General features: G+C 41.2%; 1 protein-coding gene across 1 annotated transcript in view; it reads left to right on the forward strand.

Moving 5' to 3' along the window:
• Positions 1-15105, forward strand: part of NOX3 (NADPH oxidase 3) — a 57996-nt gene extending 42891 nt beyond the window's left edge. The window contains exons 12-13 of the mRNA XM_065888731.1: positions 4012-4136; positions 14979-15105. Coding sequence (XP_065744803.1) covers positions 4012-4136; positions 14979-15105 — 252 coding nt within the window. The remainder of the gene's footprint in view (positions 1-4011; positions 4137-14978) is intronic.
• The last annotated feature ends 350 nt before the right edge of the window (positions 15106-15455 follow it).

Below are 15455 nucleotides of genomic sequence, written 5' to 3' on the forward strand. Positions count from 1 at the left end.
CAACAAGAGAAGCCACCGCAATGAGAAGCCCCCACACTGCAATGAAGAGTAGCCCCCGGTCACTGCAACCGAGAAAGCCCACACCCTGCAACGAAAACCCAATGCAGTCAAAAATAAAAAATAAATAAAATAAATAAATTTTTTTTTAAAGCTGCATTTGAAATTTAGTAACATCAGGCAAACATTATGGATTGGCTATATTGTCTCGTTGAGCTCCGAATTGGTTCTAATTCTATGTTTTGAGCTGTTCAGAGTTAAACAGAAAGAACTGACAGGTGTTGACAGTCAGCATTTTGTATTGTAAACCATGTGAGTTCCTACAGAAAATAATTATTATGAATACATGATTTATCTAGAGATTTATTTTTCTTAAGGCATTCTTAGAAATTGTGTGCACGTATGTTTATTCACCTAAGATCAAAATGATCTTCCGTTGGGGCAGGTGTTCTGCTGTGTCCATTAATATGTATTAATGACATATTAAGGTTGAGTTTACCAAAAATAATGCATATCAAAATATTGCACTGTGGTACTATTTCAGTGTTGACATGTTGAATGATAACTCTTACATTTCCAATCTTTTTTAATTCCTCAGATATGGACGCTAACAGTGAAGTGATTACTAGGCTATGACATTTATGTCCTAATCAGCACTTCCGTGACAGCTACTATAGATATATATATATTTTTTTGCTACTATAGATATTTAAGGAAAGTGTGTTTGAACCAGAGATTTGCATTAGTTACTAAATTTACAAATGAATGCACTCCTGAGAGCCTCTCTCTCTCTCTCTCTCTCTCTCTCTCTCTCACACACACACACAAATTGGCCCTATAGAACATCACTGTAGTTTGACTCTGTGCTTCTGCAAATGAATAAGACTTGCTTGAAATTCAGTAGCTAAACAATTTTTTAGGGTCTTATTTGCAGTCGGCCTTACATATTTATTCCTCTGGGATACTCTGAAATAGAGGTTTCCTGGGAATGAGGCTTGAAACATCTTCATGAATTAAATAGTGTTAATTATATTTTCCAAACAAATACTTTTTTCACATTCAATGGGATTTTTGACTAATGATCCACTTGGTGAAGTACAAACAAGCCTTTGTCTTCTGCTTTCTGGTCCTGTGCTGGCTCTTCTGCTTCTAAAGTGAATCGATCCCGAGTGTCCACTTAAGCAACCCCAGTCACTTGGAAGTTGCAAGACCGAGGCTCTGTTTGATTTTGTAACAACACAGCTCTACCCCATCCCATCCCTGCCACTTCCAAAAGTACGCTGTTAAGAGATAGTTTTCTTCTGAATACGAGCAAATTAAAATAGACATGTTCTTAAATTTTTGCCATGACATGTTGGAAATTCTTGAGATGCTTAAATTTCAGGACAAAATAATTGGTACATGCTGTCAGTTAGGAATCAAGAGGCTGTTTTAGAAACAGCCAATTGCTAAGCTGAATTCAACAACCTCAAAGTGGCAGAATGACAAGAACAGAAGGGACAGATGGAAAAGGGCAAATTATTATTATTATGAAGGGCAAATCAACAGGGTTTGGAGATTAATTGAACACCGGGCTGAGAAATATGGAGCAAACATAACTCCAAATGTTTGAACATCAGTGATTGGTAGCTGGAAGGTACCATGGGCGGAAGTGGGAAAAACTCTTTTTTCTACTGAATAATGCCCAAACTTCTTAGCAGATATTTCCAGGCCCCTCTTGACCTGACGGCAAAACCCACTTGTTCTATAGAATCCCCATCATTTTCCCCTGGCACCAGAGCCACCAAACAATACATGTTCTCCAGTCACACCAAGGACTTTCTTAATTCCATCTCCCCTCATCCTGTTTCCTTTCCCTGACATGTCACTCAGTGCCCTCTGTCCCACCTGCTGCACTACTGCATGGAATCATCCTTTCAAGACAGTCCCCACTAAGGCCTTGCCCAGTTCTCTTAGTCAAAATTACTTGGGGCTTCACCAGAGTAACATGCTTACTTCTCCAGAGCACTTCGCTTCTGTCTCTGGTAAAGAAGGGTGGTGGTCTGAATCAGGGCATAGAAATTGTGCACATGGTCTGCCTCTCCCTCCAATGACCAGTGCCTCACAGAGCAGAGACCTTCTGTCTGTCTTCTTTATACCATTCGATTCATAGCACTCTGCCTGCCTATGGAAATCCCTTAACAGTTGTACGTGGAAGTAACTTGAAGTCACAAATTATTTGGAAAGTGAGATGATTCATTTTTAGCTATGATGGTCAATTTGAAGGAACAGAAAGAATTCTACATAAAAATATGTTTGGGGAGTTTGTGATGCAGAATTCTACTCAAGCAGGAAGAGGAAGGCTTGGGAGAGAAAGTTTGAATTCATCTTTGTAGATTATGCTAATTGGATTGTGAAAATGGAAGCTCTTTGGGGAGTAGTGGTCCGAAAGAGATGCAGAGAGCTGAGCTAGAGACTGAGAAGGCAGCTACATATCAAGACAGGAGAACATGATAAGAAAATAACAACTACTGTTTCTTTCTTGAATCAGAGAGAAATAGAAGAACTAGGATTTTGTAATGCAAATAGAATCAAGAAGAAGCAATGTTCAACCACATGGTGGAGAAGCCAAGGAAAATAAGGCCTGAGTTAGTCATTAGATTTGGCACTTAGTCAAAAGGGAGTCAACTGTCTCCGCCTTCTTATTCTGCCCACTGCTGGAACCAGCTTCCTCTAGAGCACCAATCCATCGTACTGTGAAGCAAAAGCCTGTGGAGATGCAGCACTGCCATTCTAATCCGGAGGCCGATACAACTCTGACCCTGAGTTCCCGTTCTGATAATGCGGCTTCCGCCAGTTTTCAAGGCTCTGTCCTCAACTACCACCTCCGTTCTTATCCCTGAACTCTTGTCTCATATTTCGTGCTTTGAAAAACTTGCCTAAGAAGGGGGTCCTGCCCCACTCTTGCCAGTTTTCCCTCTCTTGCCTGGAGTCCTCTTCCCAAATTCAGTTCCTGTAGTAGCCCTGCTGCCTAGGCTCAGACTTGCCTGGTGCCAACTTCCTGCAGCCTGGATATCTGAGACTCCACCAAAGTCTGCCACCGTCTACTGACTGTTAGGGTGCAGCCTCCCTTCCCCTGGCTGCTTTCCTAGACTGATGTGAAGGCCAGCCGGGGAAGCCAGTCTTGCAGCAGGATCGTGGGGTAAGAGTTGGGCCCAGCAGGATTGTTACCCATACTGCTCAGAGGATGTAAGCAAATGAAGCACCAAAGGGTAAAAACCCATGAGCTCAAGAGCTGTGGTGGCATCTGAGCAGAGCAGACACATATCCCAGGAGGTAAGAAGCAAGAATCCTTCTTACCTACCAGAGTTCAGCATGGGCTGAAACAAATCATAGCAACTTAAAAAATCATCACTAGGCACGGCTATTCCCCAGACTCTTATTTATCGACCACTTGATGCCTGGGTGCTTTCGTGTAATTTGAAGGCAAGCGGTTGGCCACAGAGCTCCAGCCATGCCCCTTGCTACTTCTGGCCACCTCTCTGCCTGCCAGACTCAACATCCTCCCAGCACTTACACCTGGACACAGACCGTTTCACTCCAGTAGGCAGATCTCCCCGTAAAATCCAGCTTCACCCTGGGCTTTTTCTATCACTTTAATCTGTCAGGGCCCTTCTCACATCCCCAGGATTTACTGTGAAGTGAATGGGGACAGAGCTAGAGATTACTTTTTGAGAAATTTGGCAGAAAAAAAAAAAAAAAGGAAGTAGCTTAGTGCTTGCTTTCCTTTACCCCTTTTTACCGTATTACTCTCATCCTTTCAGGAAAAATCTTCTTTCCAGGCTCACATTTCTGCACATCAGCCACATAGAAAGCACTTTGTTTCAATAGTGCCCAAGGTAGACTACAAAGAATTTCCTATACAAAGTTGTGTATTAAATCTACAAATGAGCATAATTACTTCATCCTTTATTTATTAGAGGTTCCTTTTCTTTTCCCTCTAAATGTCATCTGATACCACAATTTTTACTTTAGGCCTTTCACATAGCTTTACACTGGGATGAAAATACTGACGTGATTACGGGATTAAGGCAGAAAACCTTCTACGGAAGACCGAACTGGAATCACGAGTTCCGGCAGGTAGCCTACAGTCACCCCAGGTAAGGCAGCTCTCTCTCCTCTGCCTGTTGGGAGCCTCCGTGGAGAGACAATGCCTCCATTGCTGCTGGAATGGAAAGCTCTCGGGCACAAACTGGTTAATCTGCAGCAGTGGGCATCTTGTTTAGAGATAAAACATCCACCTTAGAAAAGGTGGTCATGGGATGTTTCAGGAACTACAAACCTCTGCTTAAGCAGATTACAACATCTGACAATTATCAATTCCATTGAAATTTTTCACACTTAAACCCAGTCGAAGATGGTATTTCCTTTTTCTTAAATTTTATTGAAGTAGAGTTGATTTACAATGTTGTGTTAATTTCTGCTGTACAGCAAAGTGTCTCAGTTATACATATATATATTCTTTTTTATATTCTTTTCCATTATGGTTTATTACAGGATATTGAACATAGTTCCCTGTGCTGTACAGTAGGACCTTGTTGTTTATCCATCCTACGTATAGGAGTTTGCATCTGCTCATCCCAAACTCCCAGTCCTTCCGTTCCCCACCCTCCCTCCCCCTTGACAACCACACATCTGTTCTCTATGTCTGTGAGTCTGTTTCTGTTTCATAGATATGTTCATCTGTGTTGTATTTTAGATTCCACGTATAAGTGATATCATATGGTATTTGTCTTTCTCTTTCTGACTTACTTCGCTTAGTATGATCATCTCCAGGTCCAGAAGATGGTATTTCTTTTTCTTTTTTTTAATTAATTTCTTTATTTTGGGCTGTGTTGGGTCTTCATTGCTGCACACGGGCTTTCTCTAGTTGCGGGTACTCGGGGCTACTGTTCATTGCAGTGAGCGGGCTTCTTATTGCAGTGGCTTCTCTTGTTGTGGAGCACAGGCTCTAGGCACGTGGGCTCAGTAGCTGTGGCTTGTGGGCTCTAGAGCACAGGCTCAGTAGTTGTGGCACACAGGCTTAGTTGCTCCATAGCATGTGAGATCTTCCCGGACCAGCAATCAAACCCATGTCCCCTGCACTGGCAGGTGGATTCTTAACCACTCTGCCACCAGGGAAGCCCAAGATGTTATTTCTTAAACTCCCTATGCCTTCAAGAAATCTTGGGTGAACACAGTTGACCTCTAATTACTCAACTGGAGAACTCACTTATGCCAGACTGTAAACTGTATCCAGCAAAGCAGACAAAACTACTCTACAACCAAGCAGGGATTTGGGGTGGTAGTAGGGACCCAGGAACTGGAGTCCTAGTGCCTGGGTATAAATCCTACCTCTGCCGTTACCACCAATTTACCATGAACAGGTTATTTAGCCTGGCACTGACTTAGTTCCCATCTCCGTAAACTGCAGATAATAAAACTGTTTACCTCCTAGGCTTCTGTGAGGATTAAATGTGAGAATACTTATAAAGAGCCTAAAACAGTGCTTTGAGTTCAGTAAATGTTAGCTGCTATCATTAATATTATTATTTTAATTATTACTATTATTATCATTATATGTAGAGGAAGAAGAGCATTTGCTCTGGGACTATAAGGCAGGAGTGAAGGCTGATTCTAGAAGATTCTAGAAGATACTGGCTATGTGGCCTCAGACAAGCCCTCATTATAAAACATGAATGATTCTATGCATCCACAGTGTTATTTTCATATTTTAAAGGTGCATAGTATGTTGAAGAGCTTCGTAAAGGGCCAAGCACTAATATAAATAGTTGTTGTTATTATATATCGCCTAAATCAGTCTTTGTTTTGAACCCAATCATCTAAAAATCTTGAAAGTAGCCTGTCCTAATATGGTCTTTGTTTAAAGAATAGTTTCCACATTTGAGGAAAGTCCTGGAGGGAGCAAGGGAGTGTGCCACATGAACAACTGGGAAAGAGCAAAAGGGCAGCACATGCCAAGGCCCTGAGGCAGGATACACTGTTCCTGGCATGATCCAAGAGACCAGTGGGGTTGCGGAACCCAGCGGTTGAGTGAAAGAGTAGCAGGAGAAGGCATTTAGGAGAGACAACTAGGGAACAGTACAGGTCATTTTATTTGGATTTTACTCTGAGAGGGGAAGCTACTTGAAGGATTGAGCAGAAGAGTGAAATAATCCATCCATTTTATGTTTAATTGGATCCCTCTGGCTGCTATAAGAGGCGAGATTGTAAGGGGCCTTGGACGGAAATGGAGAGGCCAGTGAGGAGGTGGCCTGGATAGGGGGGGCCACAGTGGAGGTACTGAGAAGCCTTTGGATTCTGGATATTTTTTGAAGGTAGAGCCAGCATGACTTGCTAATGGGTTGGATAGGAAACATGGCCCAAGCTAGAATGGAGTTCCCAACAGCCGAGATGAGGACAGCTGTAAGGAGTGGTTGGCAGGCATGGGATGTCAGGAGTCCAGTTTCTCAACATGTTTAGCTTTAAGTTGCCTGTTATACATCCAGGCAGGGATGTTGAGTAGGCAGATGAATATGAGTCAGGAGTTCACGGGAGAAGTTCAGAATGGAGATACATGCTTGGAAAGTATGAGGATATGAATTGTGTTTGGGGCCATGAAACTAGATGAGATGGAGAAAGAAACAAATATAGATTGATGAGAGTTCCAAAAACCACAGTATTTGGAGGATAGGGAACTATATTGTCTATTTGCAGGTTATGGAGTTCAGTATATATTATTCATCACTATTTTATTTAATCATGTTGTTTAGGTCTTCTGTAGAACCTATTTTCTATCCATTTTATCAGTATTGAACCAGTAACAGTAAAACAAAAATCTAAGGTATTTCTGACTAATTTCTCATCTCCTGTGATTTCCCTGTTGTCTTCACATCTTTCCCCCCAGTTCTGGCATTGATGCTTTGCGGCCTTCCTTCACAGAGGTTATTGCTTCATTAAACTTTTTGTAGTTCCCTAGCATTTTTCTGCTCTCTGGAATACTTTTCTGGTGAATATTATTCCTCTTTTGCTCAATTTGGATGCTGTTTTATACTTTTTCTTATATTCTCTTTGTGCCAGAACTATTCTACTTTTTTTAAAAAAAATTAATTGTCACTGAATCTGTTAGACTTCCCTGGCCCAGCTATTTGAAGGAGGTTTGGTGAGGAGGGAGGTGTGCAGGAGGGACCAGATGGCTGCCCAAGGTTCATAACCTATCCAATTCCAATGGCTTCCTTTGTGTGAATTCACTCTGACCTAAACTGTCGTGCGCTGTGAGGCCCCCAGCCAACCCTTCTGCACCCTGTGCCCAGGCAGCCTTTGGGAGAAACCCTGGACCCCAAACAGTGTTCACTGCGGACACTCTGAACCCCTGACCACACCATGCCAGTGTCAGCCCGGGGAAGAGACAGAAGGAGTGCTTGTGGGGACTTACTCCTGGTCTTGAATTGTCCTGAGAATAAAAGACTTCCAAAGGGAAAAGCCAAGAAAAGCTTAATCTTTGGCTTCAGGATTAAGGGAAGGAACGAGTGGACCAGCTGCACTACCTCTTCCTCACCTCGGGCTCAGCTTCAGATGCCCCATAAGAGCTGGCCAAGCCCCGTGAAGGTGGCCTTGGGACTCTGCAGGCACCACTCCTGAAACCCAGCTGCTTCATTTCACCTCTTGCCTTGACTCTTGCTGACATTTGGTCTAGAATCCAATTCTCGCCCTCCATCCGTTCAAATGTGGTGCTTTGAACCCATCCCGGCTTCTGGAGCCTCAGAATCCAGTTCCTCTACGCTCCTTACTCAACACCCAGTCCTGGCTCCTAGACTCCCAGCCTCCTCTGAGCCCTGAAATTCACCCTTCATCTCACACCCATCCAGTACTTCTCGTCCAGAGGCAGAGACTGGATTATTATATCTGCAGTTTCCTTTAAAAATTGTAGGTCGAAAACTAACAAAATGTTACAAGCTTCTATGTTACAATCACATTGGTATTTTCTCCTTTTGGAAAAAAAATCTATTCATCTGATAAATGCTTTACACTCAGTTTTCAATTATCATGGAGTGAATGTTCCCACGTTGCAGGCTTTTGACACGGACACATATGTATATCTTGGTTTTTAAGTTTTTATAGATGAGACTGCTCTTTGCTATGATTGTCCCTCATTGACTCCTCACATTTGTGTTTGTGTTACACATGAAGTTTGTAGCCCAGTGGGAAGGCCTTTCAGATCAAACCATTTAACTACCTCCCTTCCCTCAGAAAGGTGTGAACCAGAAACACAGCATCCAGAGACCAAGAGTGGAACTGAGTTTGCACACACACTGTCTCCAAAATCATATTGCATCATGCTGAAAAGTGAGTCTGCCTGATTTTGCAGGGAGTGAGGAGTACAGAAGAGTGTGAAGGTGGGGAAACTATATAGCTCTCACTTTTCTCGTTGCCCTTGTGGGGAGTGTGTTCATTCCTTTTCAAAAGCCATAATCAAAGTGCAGTACATACATGTACCTAAAGCCCAGCTGAATCTTTCAGCACAGCTGAAAACTTGTGGAATCTCTCTCTTCCTGATGGATGACTTCATCTCTTCCAGAGTAGAAGGAGGCCCCAAGATTTGGATGTCACTGAATTAAGCCTCTATATCATACTCCCTAGCCCCAAATTCTAAAAATAGTGTATTTGTAGTAGATTTAGACTCTAGAACCCTGCAACTTGTTATATAGCTTCAACTTTCAATGTAACTAATATCAGACATGTGTAGGCAAAGATCAATTATCATTTTATCCATGGAATGCCGGATCCCTGGGAAGATACGAGTCACCAGTAAAACACTTAGCACTACTCTTCCAAAAGACCTTTTAAATGTCCTCCTTAAAATTTTGTTTTCTGCTGTGTAAAGAAGATTTATGTTTAATGAAGCTTTTAATGAAGAAATCTCAGAAAAAGAATGCCAATAGAATCTAATTTTTTAAAAAGAAAATCTAATATTGAGAAGAATTTCAATATCCTGGCCTTTGTCCAGATATAAATAAAACACAATTCAATTACTGTTCTGCACAAAGGACGAGGTCACATTAATTTTCCTCAAGATGGTTATTAAAGAGATAAACGGTATGTTTTCCCCTGATTATGTCAAGGAGATGTTTGTTCCCTCCCAAGCCTTCTTGGCTACTCTTATAAGACAGGTCTGTCCTGTCATTAGCTCAGATCTTTTGGCAAAGATGGGCCATAAAGAATTGGTGTATTTGTTCGTGGCCTCAGAAAAGGCTCTTTGTTCTTGAGGGTCTTTGAAATAGGCTCTCAACCATTTCTACTCATCAGCATGAAGCCAAGGATTCTCAGGGCTTACTCTTTTAAAAACATTTACCTGTTCACTTAAAGCTGGACTCTGTTCTTGTTATAAGAAGAAGGAGTTGAATCAAAAGAATAAAGGGAAGAGGGGCAAAAATGTTTTTTTTACAGAACATGAAAAACAGCACCAAAAATAAAGCTTGAAGGGAAGCAGATCAAAGAGAACAGTGCACGCTATAAAGGAAGCAGAAAATTGCAATAATAACAGTAATAGAGAAACAAATTGATGGGCATCAAAATGAAAACAAATAAGGAAAGGGAAAGAAAAAATTAAAAAGAGATCAAAGACCAAGAGTAGAAAATAGGAAAGTATATTCTGTTGTTTTTATGTGCAGTTAATTTTCGTAATTGTATCAGCTGTATTACAAAAACACAAGTATATTTTTAAAAGAAGATCAATAAATAGCAAGTGGATATGTAAAAAGTAAGTCTTCTACTGATACGGCCAAACTCACACACATGTGACAATTGTTGTATATTGCTTTAAGTTAGACAAGCACAGAAAATTACTCTAAACACAAAAACAATGGAAATTATTGTCTTAATTAAAATAAATAGGTTAGTTAAATACATACAATACATACTCTGATACCTCTGTCTTATTAATCTTTAGAAATGTGCATCTTATACAAAAATAGAAGTTATATTTCATTTTTTGTAGATGTTCTCAATATGTTCCCAAGCTTTCGGCAAATGTTCAGAAAATCAGGAAATCGTTTCCAAGAAGGTAGACAGAATGCAAATAAATACATCTTGATCACATCTAGCTACTTTTTTGATAAACACACATTATGCGTGTACCCAACCTTCTGGATTTGTAGATCAGTTGTTTTTAATTAATTGAATAAAATGATTCCATAAGACTTCAATCTTCGACCTTACATTTCACATAATATTTATAGTTTGCCACTTTTGACTTATCTACTAATAACTTCACCATGCCTTTTAGGCATAAAACTTTATGCAACTAATTACCATAAAAACTTGGAAGGTTTGGCCATTTTCTTCATAACTTCAGTAGAAGCGTTTCTTTTCTCTTGAAGGAAAAAATAAAGAAGAATACTACCATTTGTTAGAACAGCACAACCCAGCCCAACTGTGAAGGAAGGTGCCAATTTACCATAAGACTGGGAGCTTCTAATCCATGCTGCATGAACGTATTTTAGACCACCCATTGTTTCCAGAAATGTAAAAATACCTTTATACTAAATCGAGTCAATGTGTCCATCTGGAACCACATTTGCTTGTGTGCACACCCTCCAATTCTCATTTGTACGTGCATATGTGCAAAATGTTTTCAAATGATATTTTTAAGAAATTAACATTCTGATTATAGCACACAAGTCTGCCTATCTAAAAGGATATCCTAAACATTCCTTACATGACTAAATTGTTCAGAATACTCAAAGAAATAGACTTAAGTGGAAATCCCACACAAAATAAATTATAGCTTCATAATAAAAAGAAAGCCACCATAAACTTATGACTGGATATTATTAGCATACGTAAGTATACCTTTGCACCAGAGGGCATCCAGCCCTCCAGTTATAATCAAGTGAAGATTCAACGAAAATTACTGGCGCTATTCCATTTGTGGCAGGTGGGATTAGGGAGGTGGGTGAGCACAGGGTGGATTTATCACTATTCTGCAAATTTTCTTTGGTGATATTATCTGTCAAATCATTAGATATGGCAAAAATATTTGGATATTTCTGGGTGAAGTATATCAGTGAGAAGGTGTATATTTTTTAGTGTTTTATCAGAAGGGGAGGGGACAAGATTGGCAGAAACATGGCTCTACCATTCCCAGGGATCCGATACTACGAGTCAACTGCTTTCATTTCTCTCCCCTCTTTAACTGTGACATCCTCAAGGGCAGCAACTTTATCTGTGCTCCTCAGAGCCAAGCACAGTAACCAGCTTCAGCAAGTGAAGGGACCCCAAGAGGGATGAGGAAGCTAGGACAAGAGTGCTGACTCGCCAAAGAAGATGGAGTTGGTGGGAAGAGCTAGAGAAGTGCCTCAGCCGTGAGCAAAGCACCATTAGGGACGCCTGTAGCCCCTAATCAGCAACTGAATAATTAGGATGCAGAGAAAAGTAGTAGAGCAGGCTGCTACAAATCAGTTGGGAGATGGGTTTAAAAAAAAAAAAAAAAGGCCAACACAATTATCATCTGTGGTTATGAAAAAGAAGGTGTTGTACAAAATATAATTATGTGTTGAATCTTTTGGAGGCATTTCTAATGAAAAACATTCTCTAGGAAAGATTAACCAGAAGTTGTGTCCATTGTCTGATACCGAGCTTGTAGCTCTTGTTGTCTTCTTTCTAAGCCTCCATAAATCCATGGGAAGCTTCTGTTTATCGATTTTATTTGCAGAATGCACTCAGGGCATAAAGTAATTTGATTTTTTTAAAATGGGGTTTAGGGTCTGCCCCTACAGGGTTATAACTTACCAAGCATAAAAGCCAACACAGAAAAACAAACATACAATTTAAAGAGAGCAGGGCTCAAGGCAGCAGAACCTGGGAAGCCAGCAAGATGGTGGGATTATTCCCAAGCACACCCACTCTCCCATATATCTGCTGGGCGGAAATCTCCTGGGAGGTGACATTTTGGCTGCCTTTCAGGCATGGCATAGCTGAACTGTTTTGGAAAATGCATCAAGCCCACCAAAAAAGAGCACGATAGTTATTTAGCAAATAAGAGGGGGACAGGAGGATTTTCCTTATTGTTTATCAGAGCTAAAAATAATGCTGTTAATGTTAACCATCTTTGCAGCTTGTGTAAAATTTGTCTTTTTCCCATGAAAGTCAGCAGCCCAGACTGATCGATGCCGCTAATGTTGTCCCTAATCCAGTGCCTCCTGGGTGTGCAAACTCTGCAGCTTGCAGGCTGTAAACTGAAGAATAATGCCTTGTGTTTTTATACTTCTTTTAGAGAGAATCTTTTTTTTTTTTCATTCTGAGCAATCGTGGATAATTACAGTTTATAGAAGAATTTTTTCTTTACCAACCCCATTAGGGTTCTGTTGCAGTTGTCCGTTGCCTCATAAAAGAAAAAAAAAATGCTGCTGCATCTGTGCTTGAACCACTTTGTGGGGCTTCTCAGCTCCATGCTTCACAGTAAGCCTTCGTGATGAGAAAGCTCCGTACTGGAAACCACAAACGCCGAGGAGGGGAAGCAAGACAAGCAAAAGAACGCCATGTGTGGGGACAGTGATGCAGGGAGAGCTAGTGAACCACTGGCCTTTCTGCCTCAGTGGAAGATAGATAATGAATGGCCTTTGTGAGACTTTTTGGTCATTGTGTAGCCATGACAGTTCCATAAATACAGAAACGTGTGTACTCAGCTGTGTAATGTAGTAGCCACAACTTCACAAGAGGCAGGGTGACTGTGAACTGCTGCAGACACCAGTGGTACACCTGGCAGCCAGCAATCAGAATCCTTTGAAATGGAGCCTTAAAGGCAGAGCATCAAAGAGCATCTTCACGATCTGCAAACAGTCACCATGGCTGCAAACGAAAGGGCCATCTTAGCCTGTTGGGAATGGGCCAGTGGGCAATCTCTTTGGTGACACCTACACTAATGGAAAAATATCACCACCCATAACAATGTCTTTGAATATAGATGCAAGGATGCCTCAGGGCAGCAGACTCCCCACTGGGAAGCGTTTTGCCTGACCCATGTATCATTCAAAATGTTGCAGTCCAGAACTCAAAAAACCTAGTGCAAGAGTGCCGATTCCAGGAAATCTGTAATCACTGCTGGGTTAACAGCCCACATCGCATCTTGTGCTCAGCCTCGCGGAGCAGGCAGACATCGTGTGGGTCATAACGTAAGACAACGGTTCCCAAGAGCTCACCGTGTCTAACCCTCACGGAGGCACTAGGAGTTTGGCATAGAACTGTCCCCATGGAGAGATAAAGAAAGGGAGGCTTTTAAGAGACGAATTAATATGCCCTAAATTTCCCAGCAACGAAGTGGTGGAACCAGTAGCACTCTTAACCGTTGGGTGATATTTCCATAAACACCTTGAAAGTGCTTCATTAAGTCATAAACATAATTTTTCCAGTGGGCAATACTTTCTGAAAAAGTATTTTCTCAAATTTAGCCATGGGAATGATGTCTTTAAAAATAATACTTATACATTTTAAACATACAGTCATTTACAAATGAATCCACTTGATAAGTTCCTTTGAAGCTAGAGTTTGAAATGTAATTGAACCATCAATTTCTACCATGGATATTATGGTCCTGGAACACATAATTAAATGTGGATTCAATACATGGCACGGAATCATATTAATATACAAGCTAAGAAGAATGAGACTATAGAGGCATTTCCCAACAAAAACGGTTTGAGGAGGTAAAGGTAGTATAGTGAGCTGGTCCCAGAGTCCGAGGAATTTCTCTAAGACAGTCTTTCTCAAAGTGTCGCTCATAGTGCCGTGTGCTTTAATGTCACCTGGGGGCCTTGCTAAAAATGCATTCCTTGGATTCAAGCCTGGGACTCTATGTTTTAATAGTCTGTCTAGATAACTTTTTGCACAGCAAAGTATGAGAACTTTTGATCCAGACTAGAGCAACTAATTAAGCTTGTGCCAGAGATTGCAAAAATACTACAAGGAATAGTTCAATGCAAGATAAGGGGAAAACATGGTCTCTACAAGTCCCTATAGAGACCGGCCCCTCCCGATTCCCAGAGACAACTTGAATCCTGGTGCTGACTCATTGTTTATATATAACGAGAGCTGTCAGTTGTGTCTACAAGGGAGTTGAGCAGCCCTGGGATAGTCACTATATGCAAAAACACCTCTTCAACACTGTTTTCTGAAATGCCATAATTAGAGATGACAACTTGGGGGTGACTCCATTTTCAGGAATGTGATTTTCCTTTCCACCTCTTCTTTTTGACCTTCCTTGAAAAGTAAAGTAATTCCAAAGGGAGACATAAACTAAGTTGCTAGAACTTTTGTGTAAATGTTATCAACTATGAAAAGGCAGGGTTGAACAATAGTGATAACTAACACTTTTTAATCCTTTTGGAATGCATCATCTCACTTTGCTTTGGATAAAACATACCACGTAGTCGTTATTAGCTGGGTTTAATCATGCGGAGATTGAGGTTTAGAGTCTTACTCAAGACCACGCAGATAATAATGAGCAGAGCCCTTCATTCATTCCTTCAACAAACATGTATTGAGTGTCTACTGTACGCTGGATACTATTCTGAGTGGTAGGATTAGAGTGATGAGTAAAACAGACCAGATGCCTGCTCTCAGGGAGCTTACATTCTAATCACCAATCCAAGAGGTGGACCAAAACTCCGGGCGTCATCACCTCTATATTGAAATGCACTCACCTGCCCTCATGGCCCCTGCCAGCCTCAATCTTCTTGGTCTCACCTACCTGTGTGATGCAGGGCATAACAGGACTCTGGGAACCTGTGGGAGAACGTGGTACTGAAAGTAGGAGAAAAGAGTCTAAGAAAAAAGGAAGTGGGTGGAGAAAAACAAATACATAAAGTCACAACCGCAGCTACTCACTGACTGTATCATTCTGTCTTGGCTCCTGGCTGGCCGTGCCCTGTGTAACACGTTCTACCCTTGTCTTACCTCTATTGCAGCAGTAACATTGGAGTGTTCTTCTGTGGACCCAAAGCTCTCTCAAAGATAATTCAGAGAATGTGCCGCTTATATTCATCAGCTGACCCCAGGGGCATTCATTTTCATTATAACAGAGAAAGCTTCTAGACTTTGGAGGAAAAAAATCCACATGTTGTGTAAGTGGCTGCAATCATATAGGTCAAGAGTCGGGAAACTTTCCCCATAAAGGGCCAAGTAATAATTATTTCAGATTCCGTGGACTACATGGTCTCAGTGGCAACTACTCAACTCTGCCATTACAAGCACCAAAGTAGCCCCAGGACCTCAACAAATGGGCATGGCTGTGTTCCAGCAAAATTTTATTTATGGACACCGAAATCAAATTTCACAGTAGTTTCTTCTGTCATGAAATATTCTTCTTTTGATTCGTTTTCAACAATTTAAAAATGTGAAAGTCATTCTTGGTTCATGGGCTGTCCAAAAAACGGTGGGCCAGA

Source organism: Phocoena phocoena, chromosome 12, assembly GCF_963924675.1.
Source record: "Phocoena phocoena chromosome 12, mPhoPho1.1, whole genome shotgun sequence".
Classification (NCBI taxonomy): domain Eukaryota; kingdom Metazoa; phylum Chordata; class Mammalia; order Artiodactyla; family Phocoenidae; genus Phocoena; species Phocoena phocoena.